A 19,180-nucleotide genomic window follows, 5' to 3' on the forward strand; every position below is an offset into this window, starting at 1 on the left:
GGAGGCATGGCTGAATCATTTGATGGCACCAACAGAGCAGAGGCAATGTAAGCAATTATCAAGTTGATAAAGAGAAGGGAAGTTCTATATTGAGTTGGGTTTTAGGTCTACTACTTTTTTATATTCTGTCCCTTTCTACACAGCTATAAACTTCAAATGTGACTAGCATAAAAAGTTTCAGATCAACAAATAACAAATGACTTCGCATACGGCAATGAAAGGGACAGAAACACGTACAATTTCATCCAGTCTTCAGTCTGGATAGTAAACCCAAGGTTCATGTGCCAGGCTGAAGGCTCTCTTACTTCTCCAAAATAGATTTCAATTGTTCCCGGAGGAAAATGAGCTGTAGGGAGAGGCAGAAAAATATGAAAAATTGCTCTGAAATCTTAGGTTCTGTTACTTGATCTAGGATTTACTTGTATGAACCAAAAAGAACTACTGTAATTTGTATTTTATATGGTTATCTGAGTCTTGCAATGTTCCAAAGAACAATGCCACAGTCAAGAATGCATGCACAACACTGCATGATGTTGTCTTTTACTGTGCCAAACTTCTAAAAAGAAGCCTTCAAATTGAATATGCTTCAAAATTAAATATGCTTCTGATAAGACTTTGCATTTCTATGAAGAGTGTACAGAGGGATCACTGTAGCCACATTTGAAGAGTGAGAAAATAAAGCAATTGGGATAGGCTTTTGTCCCACTGAACACATTGGATCTTAAACCAAGTCTTAGCTGCTGCTTCTTACCATGTTATGATACACTTGGAAACTGAACCAAAGACCTGACCAATATTTATTTACCTATTTATCTATTTATCTATCTCTCTCTCTCCTTATTTATTTTACTTGGAATGGCAAAGTGACCAAAAACATTGAGAGGTATACTGTCTTTGGGACAGAGATTGGTTTTGAGTATTATTCAATTTAGGTCACTCCATACCAGTGTAGATTTTCATTCTGTGAAAGAAAGGAATGGAGCATTAGAAATGATCCTATGCTGCACATCACCTACCAAAATACGAGAATTGCTTCTACAGTAATTTAGAGGCTACACTCTGGTGCTGACATGATTACAACCACTGATTGCTCCAGTTCTTTCCCTTTTGTGGGCTCTCTTTCTCACCACCCCCTAAAGGAAGGTTTTCCCCCAGGTTTGGACTTCTTGCTAAACAGTCAACCTGGCTAACTCATCTATCCCCACAGCTTCAATGATGATTTCTCTGCATGAGCCACTCTCCAATCTCCCATTTTCTAAAGTGCTTCTAACTCAACGTGCTTCCAATTTATCTCATCATCTTCTCCATCTGCGCCCCCAACAATTCCCTTCCTGTTGTCTTCTGTTAGTGGCACACCATTTTCCAGTTACTCAGGCTTTGGACTCCTCTTTGATCTCCTTTTGAGCCCATGAATCCAATCAATTGTTAAGCTCTGATTCCTTCCATCACTTGCATCTTCCTCTAGTATCTCTCCACTCAACAATTTCTCCTACATACTGCTGGCAGAGACATCTTCCTGAGTCACTCCCCAGGTGAAAAAGTTTTGGTGGCTCATTACGCCCTAAACAAAAAATCTCAACTCTAGGCTGTCATCACCATCTCTGAGCCACTATGCATGCTACTTTCTATATAGAATGCCCTCTTTTCCCTATCTCCTTATTAAAACCCCACTCTACCTTTTGAGGCTCCAGCCAAACATCATTTCTCTATGAAGTCATCCCTAGTCTCTATGGACAAAAGTGAGACTTCATTCCTTTAAATTCCTGTCCCTCTCATGGATCTCTTCCCACCTGGAGGCAGAGACTGGATTGTAAGCATTTTGTAGCTCCCTACTACAGAACCTAGCTTCAAGTAGGCTATAAATGAACTAATAACGTAAAGGAATGTGAGTGAATAAAGTTCACAGCTACATTTCCATGTTGAAAATAGCACTCCCCAATACTATTTACATGGATGAAAACAAAGATGTTTGGTGTGTGCTAAAGCAATTTGGTGTTAATTGTTCACATGGTTGTTTATGAGCAGTACTTGGTTAAGTGATTTGCTGAGTGGAAGGGAATATATAGAATTCCCCTGGCTTTGCTTGTATGTGTAACGGGGATGGGGGTTGGTGTCTCTATCTTAAGAGCCCCATGCTAAGCCCATCATCATATGGCCCCCAGTTCCTTTATGATTATTACCCTCAATTTTATAGGACTGAAGCCAGCATACATCTTCTGTACAGCTACCTGACCCTCACTTATCCTACAGTACCTTCTTTTCAGTCTTCTCACTCTCTTGTGGCTTGAAATAATACAGCTGTTCAAGTCAGAAATCTGACATGCATCCTTAACACTTCCTTCAACACCCAGTAACTGGCCCAACTCCCATCCATTCTACCTTTAAAATATATTCTCTCATATATGAGTGTTTGTAGCAGCATTATTCATGATGGCTAAAAGGTGGGAACAATCCAAATGTCCATCAATGGATGAATGGATAAACAAAATGTGGTGTGTGTGTATGCTTACACACATGGAATATTAGAATATTATTCACCCACAAAATGGAATAAACTACTGATACATGCCACAACATGGATTAACTCTGAAAACATTATACTAAGTGAAAGAAGCCAGATACAAAAGACCACACATTATATATGTCCTTTTAGATAAAATAAGCAGAATAGGCAAAGTAGATGAGAAGGTACATTAGTGGTTGCCTTGGTCCGGCAAGTGGTAGAAATTCAGAAGAAATGGGGGAATGACTGGTATTGAATACAGGTTTCTTTTTGGGTGATGAAAATGTTCTAAAACTGATTGTGGTGATGGTGGTGCAATTCTGTGAAAATACTAAAACCATACAATTTAAATGTATGGTACGTGAATTATATCTCAACAAAGTGGTTATAAAAACATTTTTATTGCAGTTAATATATATATATATATATATATATTCTTTCCATAGCCACTGCCACCACCTTAGTTCAGGTTGTCATTTTCTCTTATTAGACTACCACACAGCCTCCTAACTGGCCTCCCTGATTCTAGTCTTGCCCCCCCCCATAATCCATTCTCCAGATAAGAATCAGAGTGATCTTTAAAAAGTTTAAATTAAATGTGACTCTCTCCAGCTTAAAACTCTTCAAGGGTTTCCCACTGCACTTAAGACTAAAACCCATCCTCCTTATCATGGCCTGCAAGGGACCATACACTATGGCCTCTGCCTACTTCTACAACCTTATGTTAAGTCATGCTCTTCCTTGCTTTATATAGCCCAGAGGTCCTCAAAAAGGCCAGGTTCTTTCCACCATGGGGGACCTGTCATATGCTCCACCCAAGAGGCTCTCCATTCCCTCTACGCTCAGATTGACTCTTTAGGTCTAAACTTAAGTATCACCTCCTCAGAAAGGCCCATCGTTTTAATTTAATTCCATTTAATTCAGGACTCCTTTTATTCAAATAGCACCACTGATGTTTTTTCCTCCTTCAAAGCACTTTTTTTTGCCATTTGCACTTCTCCATTTGTATGTTAATTTGTTCACTGTCAATCTTCCATATAGACATCTCCATGAGGACAAGTACTCTGTCTTATTCAACACGGTATGTACATCTTGTACTTTTCACTTAATAGGCATTCAGTATCTGCTGAATGAGTGAATTTTCACAAAAACCTTGTTCCAACCTGCTATCCTCATTTAGAAGATTTGGTCAGTACTGATCCTGTGAAAGGAACAGCTAGAAATGACTTTGGGGGTGGGGTTGGGGATTCTTTGTATCAAATGTTTTCTGGTTGATTTGAAAACACTTCTCACCTGCTCATTTTTTTCTTTTTCCTGTAACTTAAGCTGCTCCAGCACAGACTGTAAATGACTCTGGAAAACAAATTGTATAAATGATGAATGCTGAGTCTCAAAGGAAAAGAGAACCAAGTGAGACAAAGAGTTTGGCAAATAATTTGATAAGCAAACTGTCAGTCATAACAAAAGAGCACTCTTTTTAAAGGATTCAGAGTATAAAAACTGCATCCCCTAAGTACAGAGCCATCTGATTTGATTTTATAAACCTACACACGATATTTTTTTCTTGCCTTAAAATAAATGGTTGGAATGCCTTCATGTTACCTTTTTCTAGTTTAGCACAAATCCTTTGACTGTGGTGAACTATTAAAAAAGCTGACTTGGAATTTGGTGCTGACTCATTCACTTCCCTGCACTAGGGCAGAATATTATTATTCCTAACTAGTCCTCCATGCAACATCAATACAACTGTATCTTTCAAAGTGTGTCCACATCTATTATCTCACTTGGTTAATGTAAAGGACAATATTCTAAATAGGTACAGTTCTGTGTTGAGTTACTACATTTTGATGACTACGGCTCTCCAGAAAATAAAATCTGGCAAGGAATTTTCCAGATGCTTCAGAATTTCCCTCACTATAAAAAAGGATGCAAACATGGCCTAAACATACACTTTCCTTTTGTTGAAATATATGTTAATAAAAATCAAGCAAGATATTTATTCTTGTTCAGGCATGCATCATAACATTTAAAAATGAACTTCGTTAATTTTCTTTCACTTCAATGAATACATTTTGGTACAAACAACTATTTGATTGAATCAAGACATGATTCAATCTATGTCTTACCACTAGTTACTTAACCTCTTTGAATTTCAATTCCTTATCTATAAGATTAGCGACAGTACCTGTATTTCAGGAAGGATGAAATGAGGATGAAATGAGATGATACATGTAAAATACTTAGCTCTTTTTGTGCCTTTCACATAACAGATGCTCAGTATTGGTAATCATTATCTCAAGTCTCCTTGTCTCTTCTCAAAAATTCTTGTATGAGATGATCAAAATTACTCAGATAAAAGGAAATAGGGATATATCTTCTTAGGGGTTTCTAAGAGGTTGTTTTAGGTCAAAAAATGAGTAAGAATGCTGCACAGGGATGATACGAGTTAGAAACACAAAGATGGGATTTTGAAAGTAGGATATCAAGGTATCTTTATCCCAGCCAACAAGAATTTACCTTGAGTGTCAGGTTTTCCACTTTCTTTAAGAGATCCCTCTGTCTTTGTGCTTTGCATTGAATCTCTTGGAGCTTTTTCTCCATGTAATGAATCTGCTTCTGAATATCCATGACTAACAGAGACAGACAGAAATTTTAACTAAACATGGCCCAAACTAGTGGACCAAAATCAAAGTCAACCAAAACTCCACTCCACATCTCAACCATAACTTCTCAAACTTAGCCTTGCATCTAACACATGTTTAAAGTCAATCTTCAGCGCTGCCACCCACTCTGTCCCACCTCTTTGGTTTTTCCTCCATAACTTACCTGCTGAACTGGCTCCTTCCTTTGCCTCATACTGGCCAGATGCAAAGAACTTGGCCTGTAGCTCCCTTTCCAGATCCTCTTCATAATAATCTTTCTCAACTTCATCCTCATCGTAGTCATCTTCTTCATCATCTTCTTCATCCTCTTCATCATCCTCATCCTCTTCCTCATCCTCATCATCACTGTTGCTACTAGAATCACTGAACATCTCCCGAAACATACCATATTCTATTGGTTTCAAGCAAGAGGAAGGTGAATCTATCTGAATCTTTTCAAATGACTCTCACTCAAGCTGCAGTTATCTTCCTTCCCTCAAATTCACTGGTCAACCAATGAATTTTATAAATAATTTTCTCACAGGAAGATCCTTCCCTTCCTAAGGCAATGGCAGGAAATGCAAAACACTAACATTCATTCATGTATTCAGTGATCAAGACATTTAGAGTATTTAAGGGCCCATAGGAATTTAGGATACCAGGGACTGATGGGAGATTAGAACACCAGTCTAAAACCCCTGAAGCACTGAAGGAAGAGGAAAGAAAGGCCAAGGCATCCTTTTTCTGTGATTGGCCTGTGAGTCTCTGGAGAATGGTCTTTCGCACAGTCAACACTTGCCTTCTCTGAAGCTCTAGTTTTGTCTTTATTAACATACCTGATGAGAAATGACCCTGCTTATAGCCACTTATTCCTGGGGACATTGCAAAGCCTGGGATAGAGCCTTGACTTTCTATTTCTTTGGTTTCATCTTCAGCAATGACTTCCCATCCTGAAAGGAGGGGTGGTGGTCAAGGAACAAGCAGAAAGAAAGGAGAAGACACAGTTGAAAGGGAAGAGGTTCTCTGAGTGAAAGTGCTATTTAATTTGGTCCAACTTCAGGCCATCTGTATCTGGATTCCTAGTATGAAGAAGTACCTCCTATTGGATTACACAAGTAAATACATTTCTATTGTGTGGATTTACTATTCCTAGCTAGGAAGTAACATTTCTGTAACAAAAATCTGAAGTTCTACACACCAAAATTAGTACACAAATACCAGAAGTGAGGGCTTGTCAGCAAGTACATATGGGGCGGAACAGGCTACAAGGAAAATATTCAGTATAAAAGGATACGAGCACTGAGAGCTTCAGCATCTGAACACAGTAGTCTTCTCACTTCCTTTTCCACATCAGGAGATTCAATGTATTGAACCAAAGCAGGGGAAGGGGGGATATCAGTAATGTCATTTAACACCCTGTGTTTTGCAGGAATGCCCTGCTCCTACATACAAATGAATTCAAATAATTAGGTCTCTTTAATATCCATCCACATCAATTTCTACTTTAAGTAATGCTATTTATGAAGAAATCTTTGACCAGGCTCTAGGTTTCTGTATGGTAAGCTTATTTTTTTTTCCCATTCAAACAAATTAACTTGAGACATTTAATCTTTTCGATCTGCAACTCTGTGTTAAAGACTTCTCTCAGAAGCACAACCCTTAGGCCTCAGTTATTAATTATTGGCCCTGACCCATACTGGCAAACAACTACAATTCCTTACTTGTTATTTAAAAGTAATTTGGTTTAAAGATCCAAATTCCCAAAGTTCACTTTTCCACATCTTTATTATTAAAGATTTTCCTATAAAAACTGGGTCTTAGCTACATGTTCTCCCTTAAATCCAATTTTAGACAATTATCTCCACAGCAACCAATTTGTCATGCTACAAATAGAAATTAGAACTTTGAGGGGGAATAAGCAATTGCAAACAACTGCTGGTAAAAGTGAATACTGGCTTCCAAAAAATGGCTCTTAAAATAAGTATCAGAGAAAAAAGCAGATTAGAATTCAAAGTCACTGGCCAAATTGTATCTTTTCCTCTAGGAGTTATCAGGCATTAAACAATGAATCCATTTTTAAGTGAACCAATTTAGTGTACCTGTATGGCAGTGGCAGTTAGAGAGGAGAAGGAAGGCCAAAAAGTAATCTTTTTGATTTCTTTGATTTGCCTTAAAGTAATGAGCTATGAAATAAAACACACTAAGGGTAAACAATAAAGTTATATAATGATAGCTCTACCTCAGGAAAGCTGATTTCTTCAATTTGTTTGAAATCAGTGAGCTATGAAATAAAACACAATAAACAATGAAGTTATTATTAAAACTGTTCTACTTCACTAAAGCTTAAAGGATTCTAAAATTATTCTTAATTTAGTTTTACATTTAGTAGGCACTCAATAAGTACTGTTGACTGACAGTATAAAAGCCAAGGCAACTGTGTTCATGGAGTGAAAGATTCAACATAGTAAAGCTGTCAATTATCCCCAAATTGATATATAGGTTCAATGCAATTCCTACCAAAATTCCAACAAGGTTTTTATAGACATAGAAAATTTGTTCTAAACTTCAAACTTACAAAAAAAATTATATGGAAAGGTACAGGCTCTAGAATGACTAAAACAATCTTGACAAAAATAAAATGAGAACAGTCTTCCTCATTTCAACATTTATTATATAGCTACACTGTGATTAATGGAACAGAATAGGGAACCCTGAAACAGACACACACAAAAATGCCCAGCTGATTTTGACAAGGTACAAAAAACAATACAATGGAGAAAGGAGAGTCTTTTTAATAAATGGTGCTGGGGCAACTGGATATGCAAAGGCAAAAAAAAAAAAAAAAAAAACCTTGAACTAAACACCACATTTTTTACAAAAATTAGCTCAAAAATGGATTTCAGGTCTATATGTAAAATGTAAAACTTTTAGAAAAAAATAAGAGAAAATCTTCAGGATCTGGGCTAGGCAAAGAGTTCTTAAACTTGACACAAAGGAAAGATCCTTAAAAGGAAATATCTATAGGGGCACCTAGGTGGCCAAATATGGAAGGAGCCCAAGTGTTAATCGATGAATGAATGGATAGAGAAGATATGGTAGGGGTAGCTGGGTGGGTCAGTCAGTTAAGTGACTGGCTCTTGATTTCAGCTGAGGTCATGATCTCATGGTTCGTGGGTTTGAGTCCCACATTGGGCTCTGCACTGACGGTGCAGAGCTTGGGATTCTCTGTCTCCCTCGCTCTCTGCCCCTCCCCCACTAACTTTCTATCTCTCTCTCCTAAAATAAATATTAAAAAAAGGAAAAATCTGTAAGTTGGACTTACTCCAACAAAAAACCTTTGCTCTTTGAAAGATCCTGTGGAGAAGAGGAAAAGACAAGCTACAGACTAGGAGAAAATATTTGCAAATTTCTACATATCTGACAAAAGACTAATATTTGGAATATTAAAAGAACTCTTAAAACTGAACAATAAATAAATCCACTTAGTAAACAGGCAAAGGGCATGAACAGACACTTCACTGAAGTGGATATATGGATGGCAAAATAAAAAAAAAACACATGAGATGTTCAACATCATTAGCTATCAGGGAAATGCAAATTAATACCACAACAAGGTTACTACACATCTATCAGATGGCTAAAATAAAAAAGAGTGACAAACACCTAATTCTGGTGAGGACTTAGAGTAAGTGGATCACAGGTACAGTCTACTGGGAAGATATCATGTTATAGCCACTTTGCAAACAGTATGGCAGTTTCTCATAAAATTGAACATTCAAGTACCATATGACCCAGAAATAGCACCCCTGCACATTTATCCCAAAGAAATGAATACTTATGTTGACACAAAAACCTGCATGTAGCTTTATTTATAATGGTAAAAAACTGAAAACAACCCAGACGTCCTTCAGTGGGTGAACAGTTAAACAAGCTGGAGTATATGCATACCCTGGAATACTACTCAGCAATAACAGGAATGAAGTACTGATACATGCAACAACTTGCATGGATCTTAAGGGAATTATGGTTAGTGGGGGGAAAAAGCCAGCATTAAATGTTACACATTGTATGAGTCCATTTATATGACATTCTCAAATTGACAACACTACAGAGATGGAGAACATACTAGTGTTGGCCAGGGGTTAGAGACCGAGGGGTGGGGTAGGAGGGAGGTAAATGTGACTATAAAAGGTCAAGATGAGGGATCCTTGTGGTAACAAAACTGCACAGTATTTTGACTGTGTAGATGGATACATGAACATACATATGGGAAAAAACTGCATAGAACTACATGCACACACACACACACACAAGTATAAGTAAAACTGGAGAAATTTGAGTAAGATTGGTGAATTGTGATAATGTCAATTTCCTGTTTGTGATATTGTACTATAGTTTTGCAAAAAATTACAATGGGGAAAACTGGATAAAGGGTACATAGCATCTCTCTTTTATTTCTTACAACTGCATGTGAACCTACAATTATTTCAAAATAAAAAGTTAATTATAGGGGCGCCTGGGTGGCTCAGTTGGTTAAGCATCTGATTCTTGGTATCAGCTCAGGTCATGATCTCATGGGGTTTGTGAAATTGGGTCCCGAGTAGGGCTCTGTGCTGACAGTGTGGAGCCTGCTTGGGATACTCTCTCTCTCTCTCTCTCTCTCTCTCTCTCTGCCCAACCCCTCCCCAACATACACACATGTGCTCCCTCTCTCTCTCTCTCAAAATACGAAAACATTTTTTTAAAAAGTTAATTAAAAAAAGCAGACAAGCTACAATATTCCTGTAGCTTGCCCAAGATTCTACAAATTGGAGGTAAGGCTAGGAACAGAACCACAATTTCCAAGACTCAGGTTCTAGATGGGTTCACTTTAAAACTAGATTTTGCAGGGCACCTGGGTGGAAGCCTCCAACTCTTGGTTTCGGCTCAGGTCATGATCTCATGGTTTCGTGGATTCGAGCCCCACATTGGGCTCTGTGCTGGCAATGTGGAGCCTGGTTGGGATTCTCTCTCTCTCCCTTTCTCTCTGTCCCTACCCGATTCATACCGTCTCTGTCTCTCTCAAAATAAATAAATAAACTTTAAAACTAGATTTTGCAATTGAAAGCAAAGCATTAGCAGAAGTTTCAAATTCATGACACATCCAGATCCCTAAATGATCAGGTCTGTTTCTGTTCACTATATACTCCCAACTGCTACCGCACAGTGCCTGGCATTTAGCTCATAATCGATGTTTACTGAACATATAAATGAGTGAACAAATTAATCCCCAACTAACTCCTCTTCCAATCCACCCAGTAGACACAGAAATAGCATGCAACTAACCTTTTTTGTTGTTTTGCGGAACCTTTTCTTTCTGACATTCTTAAGTGGTGGAGTAACTAAAATAAATTCAACATGGTGAAATGTATATATGACTGTTGGTAGTCACATATCTATCTGAATTTGACAAAGAGAAAGCCACTGGCTAACGACATGACCTGTTCCTTTAAGAGTGTCTGGATGTCTAATGAACCAAACACCTAAGTGTGGTAACAGGTCCCTGGCTCACAAGTAATTAGGATTCAGGAGATTAAATGTAGTCAACCAAAGTGAGCAAGGGGCTGGTGACTTACTGCCATGCTTCCAGACATATTTTTGCTCTCTCTCTTTTTCATTTTTCATGACTGCGTTAAGGTCAGTAGAGGTAACTGATTCTTCCGGAGAAGAGTGGAGATTATCATCAGCAGTGCACACAAGCATCTACATTTAACAAAGATGAAGAAGTTGACTATGGTCACGAATCCTGGATTAGAAATGAATCATGATCATTTTTACTACCAGAAATCCTGGAGCATAGTAAGCAGTAAGGAGAATAGTACTTGGCATTTCCAGAAAGCTAAGTATTACATATACATGCATATTAATTCTGTCTCTCTTTCTCTGTCGGTCTCTGCAACACTGTATATGGATTCTAGATTTTGTTTTTATTTGTTTGTTTTTAGCTCAAGTACTTACTACTTCAGAGGGAATATGTTAAGAACAAATATATCTTAGTATTTTGATTTAGAAGGCAAACAAGAAATCAACAGTTGAGATGATGAAAAAAACAAATATAAATCTCCAGAATTAACAGCATCTTGCTTTAGCAGAAAGTTCAGAAGAAGATCCCAGATCCTCATTTTTTTTTTCAGATGACAATCATCATAAATGGCAAACCTGAATCTTTTTTTATATAAAAGCTATCTGGATAAAAGTCAAAAGTTATGGATCAAATACCAAACCAGAACATGACACTGTATTCCTGTGCAATTGAGCTGCGAATTAGAAATGATAAGCAGCCATTCACCAAGTGGAAAGGACTACTGAAAGAAAGAGAAAAGTAGGGAGAAAGGGATTCCTCGAAGGATGTAAGAACTAGTAGATTAAGAAAACTCATCCATACCTGAGAAATATCTGCTGTCTTATAAAAAGTTTTTTTATCAAGAGTTTTCAGGCTTCCGATAATGCAAGGCAAATCAACCAGCTTAGCAGTTAGTGAGACATCTTCTACATCAACAACTGCATGACGTCCATCAGCTGAAGAGAGGCAGGAAAAATTAAATCCAACATCTTCCCAATGTACTCTTACGCATTCTGGGGTTTAAGTGATGAAGACTTAAGTGGGACAGGCCAGTCTTTCAGCAAAACCTACTATTTCTCATAACGCTAGAATTGTGTATGTAATTGGTAACTTCCCAGTGAAAAGAAGGCAGGGTATATGGAGCTCTTTTTTCTCAGTTTACTGGATCAAAAGTAGCTAAGTCTCTTTGTAATCATTGTGAACTAAATGTGGATGAAGTGGCGAATGTTTCATTCTCATCCTGAAAGGCAAACTCCATTCTTTCAACCCCATTCATTTTGACCCCATTAGAAGCACTCAATTATGTCATTGTACATGGGTATTTTCAAAGGGTCAAGTGAAGGAAGGGGTGATCCCAGAAAGGTGCTAGTATATCTGAAGTTATAATCTCTAGTTAGCTTCACCAAGATAAGATTCTACACAATATCCATACACTGTAGGAATATATATGTTCATATACTGACAACTCTGAATCCAGCCCAGATGTCTAGCTTTTGCTCGTCCCTTAACACAAGAGGATTCAAGTACAATCTTCTAATATTAAGTGAAAAAATAAAAATGCAGAAATATGCTGGACATGGTGCTTTAATTCTTTCAATTAACTTGAAAGATGTAGGGGATTTAAATGTTGGTATCATGAATAAAAATTCTGTCTGTAAGGAAACAAGGAGAAACAATTATTATTAGTTATCTTTGGCATTAATGTTGGGGCACTGCAAGGAGAGTTTCACTCCTCTTTTTGAACTTTTATATTTAAATTTTCTTTTTCCTTTTTGATCAAACTGGTTAGTGGTTTATCAATTTTGTTGATTCTTTCAAAGAACCAGCTTCTGGTTTCATTTATCTGTTCTGGGTTTGTTTGTTTGTTTTGGTTTCGATAGCATTAATTTCTGCTCTAATCTTTATTATTTCCTGTCTTCTTCTGGTTATATTTAAATTTTCTAACCATGAACTTGTATTACCTTTTTTAAAATGTCAATAAGGGCTACCTGAGTGATGGGATTATAAGCCATTTTAAATTTTCTTCTTTATATACTTCTCTGTATTTAAAAATCCTAATGAATATTATTCAAAAGAGAGAAAGATATGTCACTTTTATAAAAAAAAAGTACAGGACATTCATTTATCATTACCCTGGACAGTCAGAAATCACAAAGTTTGTATGTAAGAGACAAACAGAAGTATACAAATCTCACCGTTGACCTCCCACCAATTCTTCCTTATACACAGTACAATAATTACCTCAAATTACATAATTTCTACTTCCTTTCCTCAAAAAAGAAGATATGAGAGTGACTTAAGCCTCTCTTAGGGTCTTCAAGGCAGAGACCATATTCTGCTCTTTGTCTCATCCTTAGTATCTAGTATAGTGTCTGGCACATAGCAATCCCTTAATAAATTAACTGTTCAATGTATAGTAGACGGGTATTTACTACTTACAAGATAAGTCAATTTTTAGTTTATCCTTCATGGCAACACTTCCAGAATGTACCATCTTCCTGACAGTAAATGCATGTTCCTAAAAAGGAGGTAGATTAAAAAATCAGAAGGATGAATTGTCTACTTGGCAGCTAATAGATGTGTTACAGTCCTCCCTTAAATAAAACCTTAAATCTCCCAAATGTTAGGAACAGTGTCATGTACCATGACATATGGTGCGCTAAGTCAAGTTAGGATGAGGCTGACTCTAATCTCATTGTTGGTTTTTAGTAGCTACAGTTAATGCCTTCTTCAAGCCCTATATTCCTGCCTCTTACTGCTGCCCTTCAGTTGTAGTTGCTAAGTAAAGGCTTAGCTGCAGTTTACTGGGTATATAATTAGCCCTAATTGGGGAAATATCTTTCTGAAGGCCGTCCTTAATACAACATTCTTAGACTAAATACTACTTGAATGCAGGTATCAATGGGGGAAGAGACCCTAACACAATGTTCAGATGAGCTTCAACAGCCTTGCATGGTGATGAATTTGAGGAAATAGTGATGGTCCCTTTCACTGCCCCTTTTGAGGTGACAGAAAGGATTTTAAAGGAGTCTTATCATGGCTGTTCAGTGAACAGGCTGTTAGGACCTCCGGTAAGTCACTGGATCCCTCACTGTCACAGCCCTTTGCTAGGAAATCAACCCACATGATAGGTGGCATGTACAGGATGAAAGAATTCTGCTAAAAGAGTACACACTAGAATAGGACTGTTTAATAAAACGTGATTCCTGGGAAACAAATGTTCTTAATTTTTAAAGCCTACCTTAAATAGAAATGCTACAGAATCCAAGCAGAGCTAATACATATGCACTGAAGATATGTGGTCTGAGATACAAGGGTTTCTTACCAGTGGGAGACGCAATATAAACTGGTTCTCAAGTTCCTGAGGAGGTTCATCCTGGCTTTTATTCATCTCTTGTTTTTGAGTTCATGAAAGCAAACACAAAATAGCAAGTAACCAAAAACTCATCTTGCCCCTCTGCTGACCACTTCTGGTAGTACTGGTTACATTACACAAGATCTTGCCCACAACCCTCACTGAAACGATGTGTGTACAGCTCTGAAGTACCTTACTTGACATAACTTGATTATTTCTAAAAGTCACTTGATCTCCCTTCCAATATATGTAGACTTTCCAAGGATAGCCCAAATTACATGATAACAAATGAAGTAAAGTTGTTATGGAACATGATTTAGTCTTTTTTTTTTTTATTTTTTAACATTTATTTATTTTTGAGACACAGAGAGAGAGCATGAGCAGGTGAGGGGCAGAGAGAGAGGGAGACACAGAATCCGAAGCAAGCTCCAGGTTCCAAGCTATCAGCACAGAGCCCGATGTAGGGCTCAAACTCACAGACCATGAGATCATGACCCGAGCTGAAGTCAGACGTTTAACTGACTGAGCCACCCAGGCACCCCTAGTCTTCTTAATGATATTGCTAGACTCTAAGGTAAAGGACTACAATTCATCAGCGCTATGATGGCTACCGAAGCAAACTACATGCCTCTGCAGGGAAGAGTGCCAAAGTCCAGAATCAACCAAAACCACTGGCACAAGTGTTCTATGATGATTTGAAGGAAAAAAGAGCTTAATTTTTAATATTTCATTCACCTTAATGGATTGGTATGAATTAAGCCGATGGGAGAGCAGGCAGGTTCTATGACTCTAAAGTCAGCATCAACAATTCTGAACTATTTTGTTTAAAAGTTAGGAGTCCAGGGGCGCCTGGGTGGCGCAGTCGGTTAAGCGTCCGACTTCAGCCAGGTCACGATCTCGTGGTCCGTGAGTTCGAGCCCCGCGTCAGGCTCTGGGCTGATGGCTCAGAGCCTGGAGCCTGTTTCCCATTCTGTGTCTCCCTCTCTCTCTGCCCCTCCCCCGTTCATGCTCTGTCTCTCTCTGTCCCAAAAATAAATAAACGTTGAAAAAAAATTTTTTTAAAAGTTAGGAGTCCAGTTCTTATGGCGAGGCTATCTATATTTTTTTTTATTTTTTTTATTTTTTTTTTATTAACGTTTTTATTTATTTTTGAGACAGGGAGAGACAGAGCATGAACAGGGGAGGGTCAGAGAGAGGGAGACACAGAATCTGAAACAGGCTCCAGGCTCTGAGCTGTCAGCACAGAGCCTGATGCGGGGCTCGAACTCACAGACCGCGAGATCATGACCTGAGCTGAAGCCGGCCGCTTAACCGACTGAGCCACTCAGGCACCCCGAGGCTATCTATATTGAGTACACTTAGGTTCATGGAATGGGCACTTTCTTGAAGGGGTGATACGATAGATAATAAAATCCAATTTAATTTATTCATTATTAACATTCACTGTGTACATTCTATATGGCAGGCACTTCATTGAGTGCATTAGGTCTATTATTTTATTTAATCCGCACAACTACCACTTACTTGAAATACCCCTAAGAAGTTATTTAAAGGAATTCTAAGATGGATCCCTTTATTTAAAAAAAAAAAAACCTTCTGGAGGCGCCTGGGTGCCTCAGTCGGTTAAGCAGCCAACTTCGGCTCAGGTCCTGATCTCGCAGTCCGTGAGTTCGAGCCCTGCGTCGGGCTCTGTGCTGACAGCTCAGAGCCTGGAGCCTGTTTCGGATTCTGTGTCTCCCTCTCTCTGACCCTCCCCTGTTCATGCTCTGTCTCTCCCTGTCTCAAAAATAAATAAAACGTTAAAAAAATTTTTTAATTTAAAAAATTAAAAAAAAAACCTTCTGTAAAGTGAATAATCCCATCCAAGTTGATTTTTATTTTTAATCTTATTTTCCAGCTATTTGGGAAAAATCTGTAGTGGCTTGCACGTTGCGTTTTAGGGCTCACACTTCTGAGGAAATTTTTTCTCAAAAGGTAGAAAGAAAGCAATATACATATATGAAAATAGACAAGATCTTCCTATGTTCTAAGGACATTGTGCTACATACCAAGTTATAAAATCTTGTATTTTTAATTAGATTAAAATCTCCAGTTAACCACAGCTCCCTAATACTCTGTAAACCATTTGAATCTCACTTAAAAGAATTGCAACCCTTTTTAAAAACACATAAAAGTGAGTCTGAGACCCTATTATGGTGAAATCATTCACCAGTCCTTTAGTATGACTTCAGAAACCACCAGAAAGGCATAGAAAGCAAGAGAGGTCAGCAGCAGAAAAGGAGACACCCAGGATGAGAGGAGAGAGATTGATTATTTGTGATAGTCATTTATTTTCTTCCTGCTTCATACAGATACACACACACACACACACACACACACACAGATACACACACACAGATACAAAATCTAAATGTGAACATAGCAAAAATTTAATTAAAATAAAGTAAATTAAATAAAAACCTTGGGGCTGGGCACATTGCCTAACAGAACGGACAGTTGCAAACACAAGTTGGGAGCAGAAATGCAGATTATTTGAAGAACTAGCTGCTAAGCAAGATTTTATCAGATCAGAAATAACTTTTAGATTTTTCAGAACTAAGACTAAGGTATTTTGTTCATTTCAATGCCTTACTGGCAACTCCTCTCAATATAAAGGAAAGAATGTAAGAATTGAAACTATTTCAGAGAAGGTGGACAACCCCAGTTGAAATGAGTCTTAGTTATTTTTAAAATTTGTTGCTTTCATCTACCCAATGAACCTGTTGTATTGTATTTATTTTTTTAAAAGGCATCCATTTTTTTTTTCAGACAAGCACTCTTTAATAAGTAATTAAACTAAACAGGACCACTCTCCACCCCCAGCTCCATCTTGTTTCAGCGGAATCAGGATTGGAATTAGAATTATAGCTAGCTGGAGGGTGCCTAACAGCATGCTCCAGGCAGCACAAGTCAGCACAAGCCTAAATTGGTATTTTCTCAAGTTCATAGCCACTGGCTGCAATATGAGGCAATGACCACTCCATCCTTATCCCAGGAGCGCTAAGCTTCCAAGGAAGAGTCCAGCTCCTAGGCTTTGATCCAATTTCCCTGGAAAACCTCCCGTGGGACCAAGGGGCCCCGAGCCTTCGCGCCTCGCCGTCCAGGCGGGCTGGATAAGGAAGTCCGGTGCGCGGGAGCTGGGCGCTGACCCGCCCGGGAGCCCTCTGACCTCCCGACTCACCCGCTCCTCCGTTGATTTACGCCAGGACAGGAAAGGCTGCGCAGACACTGTTCCCCGGAGTGGGGGTGGGGGACGGGTTCCGGAGGGGGCGTGAGTGGGCTCCCGGGCGGCGGGCGTGGGTGGGCTCCCGGGCTGCGGGCGTGGAGGCGGGCTGCGGGCCGACGGCGTGGCGACAGGTAGGAGCCGCGCGCGCCGCCCCTCCCCGCCTAGCCACGCCTCCGCGACCTGGCCCCCGACCCGACCGGCGTTTGGCCTCGAAGCAGCGGCCAGTTTACCGCGTGCCGAGCTGGAAGGTTTGAAAGGCGCTGAGCGCAGCTCAGTGTGGGGGTGGGGGTGGGGGAACCTTGCCGAGCATAGTTTCAAAACCAATTCCTTTTACAGGGGGGCGACCTTCAGGGAGGCCGCGGGAGTGTTATCGGTGCGCAGTGATATTTGTAAAAGGGGTGGCACATACAGTTGCTCTTCGAATCCGTTACGTTGGCCAGATTTGTCCCTTAGCAAGACGACCTCGGCTGGTGACAAACAGGCCGCCACGCAAAACCATTAAATAACTACAATCCGCGCCCAAACTACTCTTACATAATTAGCCTTTCCCTGTTCCTCAAGAGAGTCACTAGAGTACATCTTTTGGACAGGGACACACGTGACACCGATTATTTCTCCTGAAGGGAGTCTCAGTCCAAAGAGACTTCTAGTAGTTCACTTCCCCCAAAGAATTTTCTTAACTTGTGAGGGGAAAAAAAAATTTAACACCACTTACCTGTCCCTTCCAGTAAGTTTTCCTCAGGAGTTTTGGCAGCAATGTCGGTGCCGCCATCGACATCGGCTTGGGTGCCATCGGCAGAAGTTTGGGTGCCTTCATTGGTGGCAGTTTCGGCCCCCAGGTCGCCAAAGTATTCAGCTCCGCTGTCTTCAGGAATTTGGGGATGTTGTGAGCCCGTTACTTCTGATGTGGAAGCTGTTGGTGTTGAATCACTTTCGAAAGAATTGGGAGGCTCCTCCTCACTGTACTCCATGGTCGACCCGTGGAGATTGTAAAATGGCTTCCCGTTCAGTCATGTGACCTTGGAGGTTCCAGAACTTTCATAAAATGATATCAAAGGTATCCTCCTTAAAGACATAGGGATAATATTAGAGACATTAGGGGTCCCGGTTAGAGATGGTAGCTGTGAAATCTCTACTTCCTAATATGCATCTAAACTGAATGGTAAGGGACAAATATGTTTGGAAGACTATTGTACAATAATTTCTTCTGGATACAAGATTTTTTTTTTTTAAATCAGATCCGTGAAGCTGAATTATCGGAGTTTCAGACCTAGACAAACTGTTTTGATCCCTTTTGGAATCCATCTGCTGATCTTTACATTAAGGGTTGAAATACAAAATTGACCAATGAAACTCATTTTTTCATGTAGTATAGTATGTTCTTAAAGGCATTTATATAAAAAAATAATTCTTTAATAACTCAAAGGAAAACTTCCATTTTCAGTAACTGAAATAGCTGAGTAATTATTTTTTGAATCATACAGACCATGTGAATTATTTAATTAACTTTCCTTGTGATGGCTGCTAGGAAGCTCAGAACCTATTTTGCAACCCAAATCTACCAACTGTGAACTTTATTGGCATATGCTGTTCTTTCTCTTATATTAAATAACAATATTCTCTCCCAATTCCCTATTTTTATCTTGTAACACTGAAACCTGCTTCAAAACATTCTTTATTTTTTATTTATTTCTTTTTTAAACTAATCTCTACACCTAACATGGGGCTTGAACTCACAACCTGGGGATCAAGAGTCACACGTCCTACAGACTCAGCCAGCCAAGGCACCCCTCTTTTTCTTAAAAAGAGAATC

General features: G+C 39.1%; 1 protein-coding gene across 1 annotated transcript; it reads right to left on the reverse strand.

Moving 5' to 3' along the window:
* Positions 1-301: 301 nt before the first annotated feature.
* Positions 302-18,338, reverse strand: TAF7L (TATA-box binding protein associated factor 7 like). Its single transcript, XM_047075726.1, has 13 exons — positions 18,083-18,338; positions 14,073-14,140; positions 13,187-13,265; positions 11,570-11,703; positions 10,761-10,887; positions 10,471-10,526; positions 7,387-7,426; positions 6,440-6,514; positions 5,982-6,095; positions 5,330-5,557; positions 5,021-5,133; positions 3,797-3,856; positions 302-346 (listed from the first exon to the last, which is right to left on the reverse strand). The coding sequence occupies exons 1-13, from the start codon at positions 18,336-18,338 to the stop codon at positions 302-304; spliced, it is 1,395 nt and encodes a 464-aa protein (XP_046931682.1).
* Between the last annotated feature and the right edge of the window lie 842 nt (positions 18,339-19,180).

Source organism: Lynx rufus, unplaced genomic scaffold (assembly GCF_022079265.1).
Source record: "Lynx rufus isolate CCGP_SWC_20201006 ecotype Redwood Valley unplaced genomic scaffold, mLynRuf1.p SCAF_14, whole genome shotgun sequence".
Classification (NCBI taxonomy): Eukaryota; Metazoa; Chordata; class Mammalia; order Carnivora; family Felidae; genus Lynx; species Lynx rufus.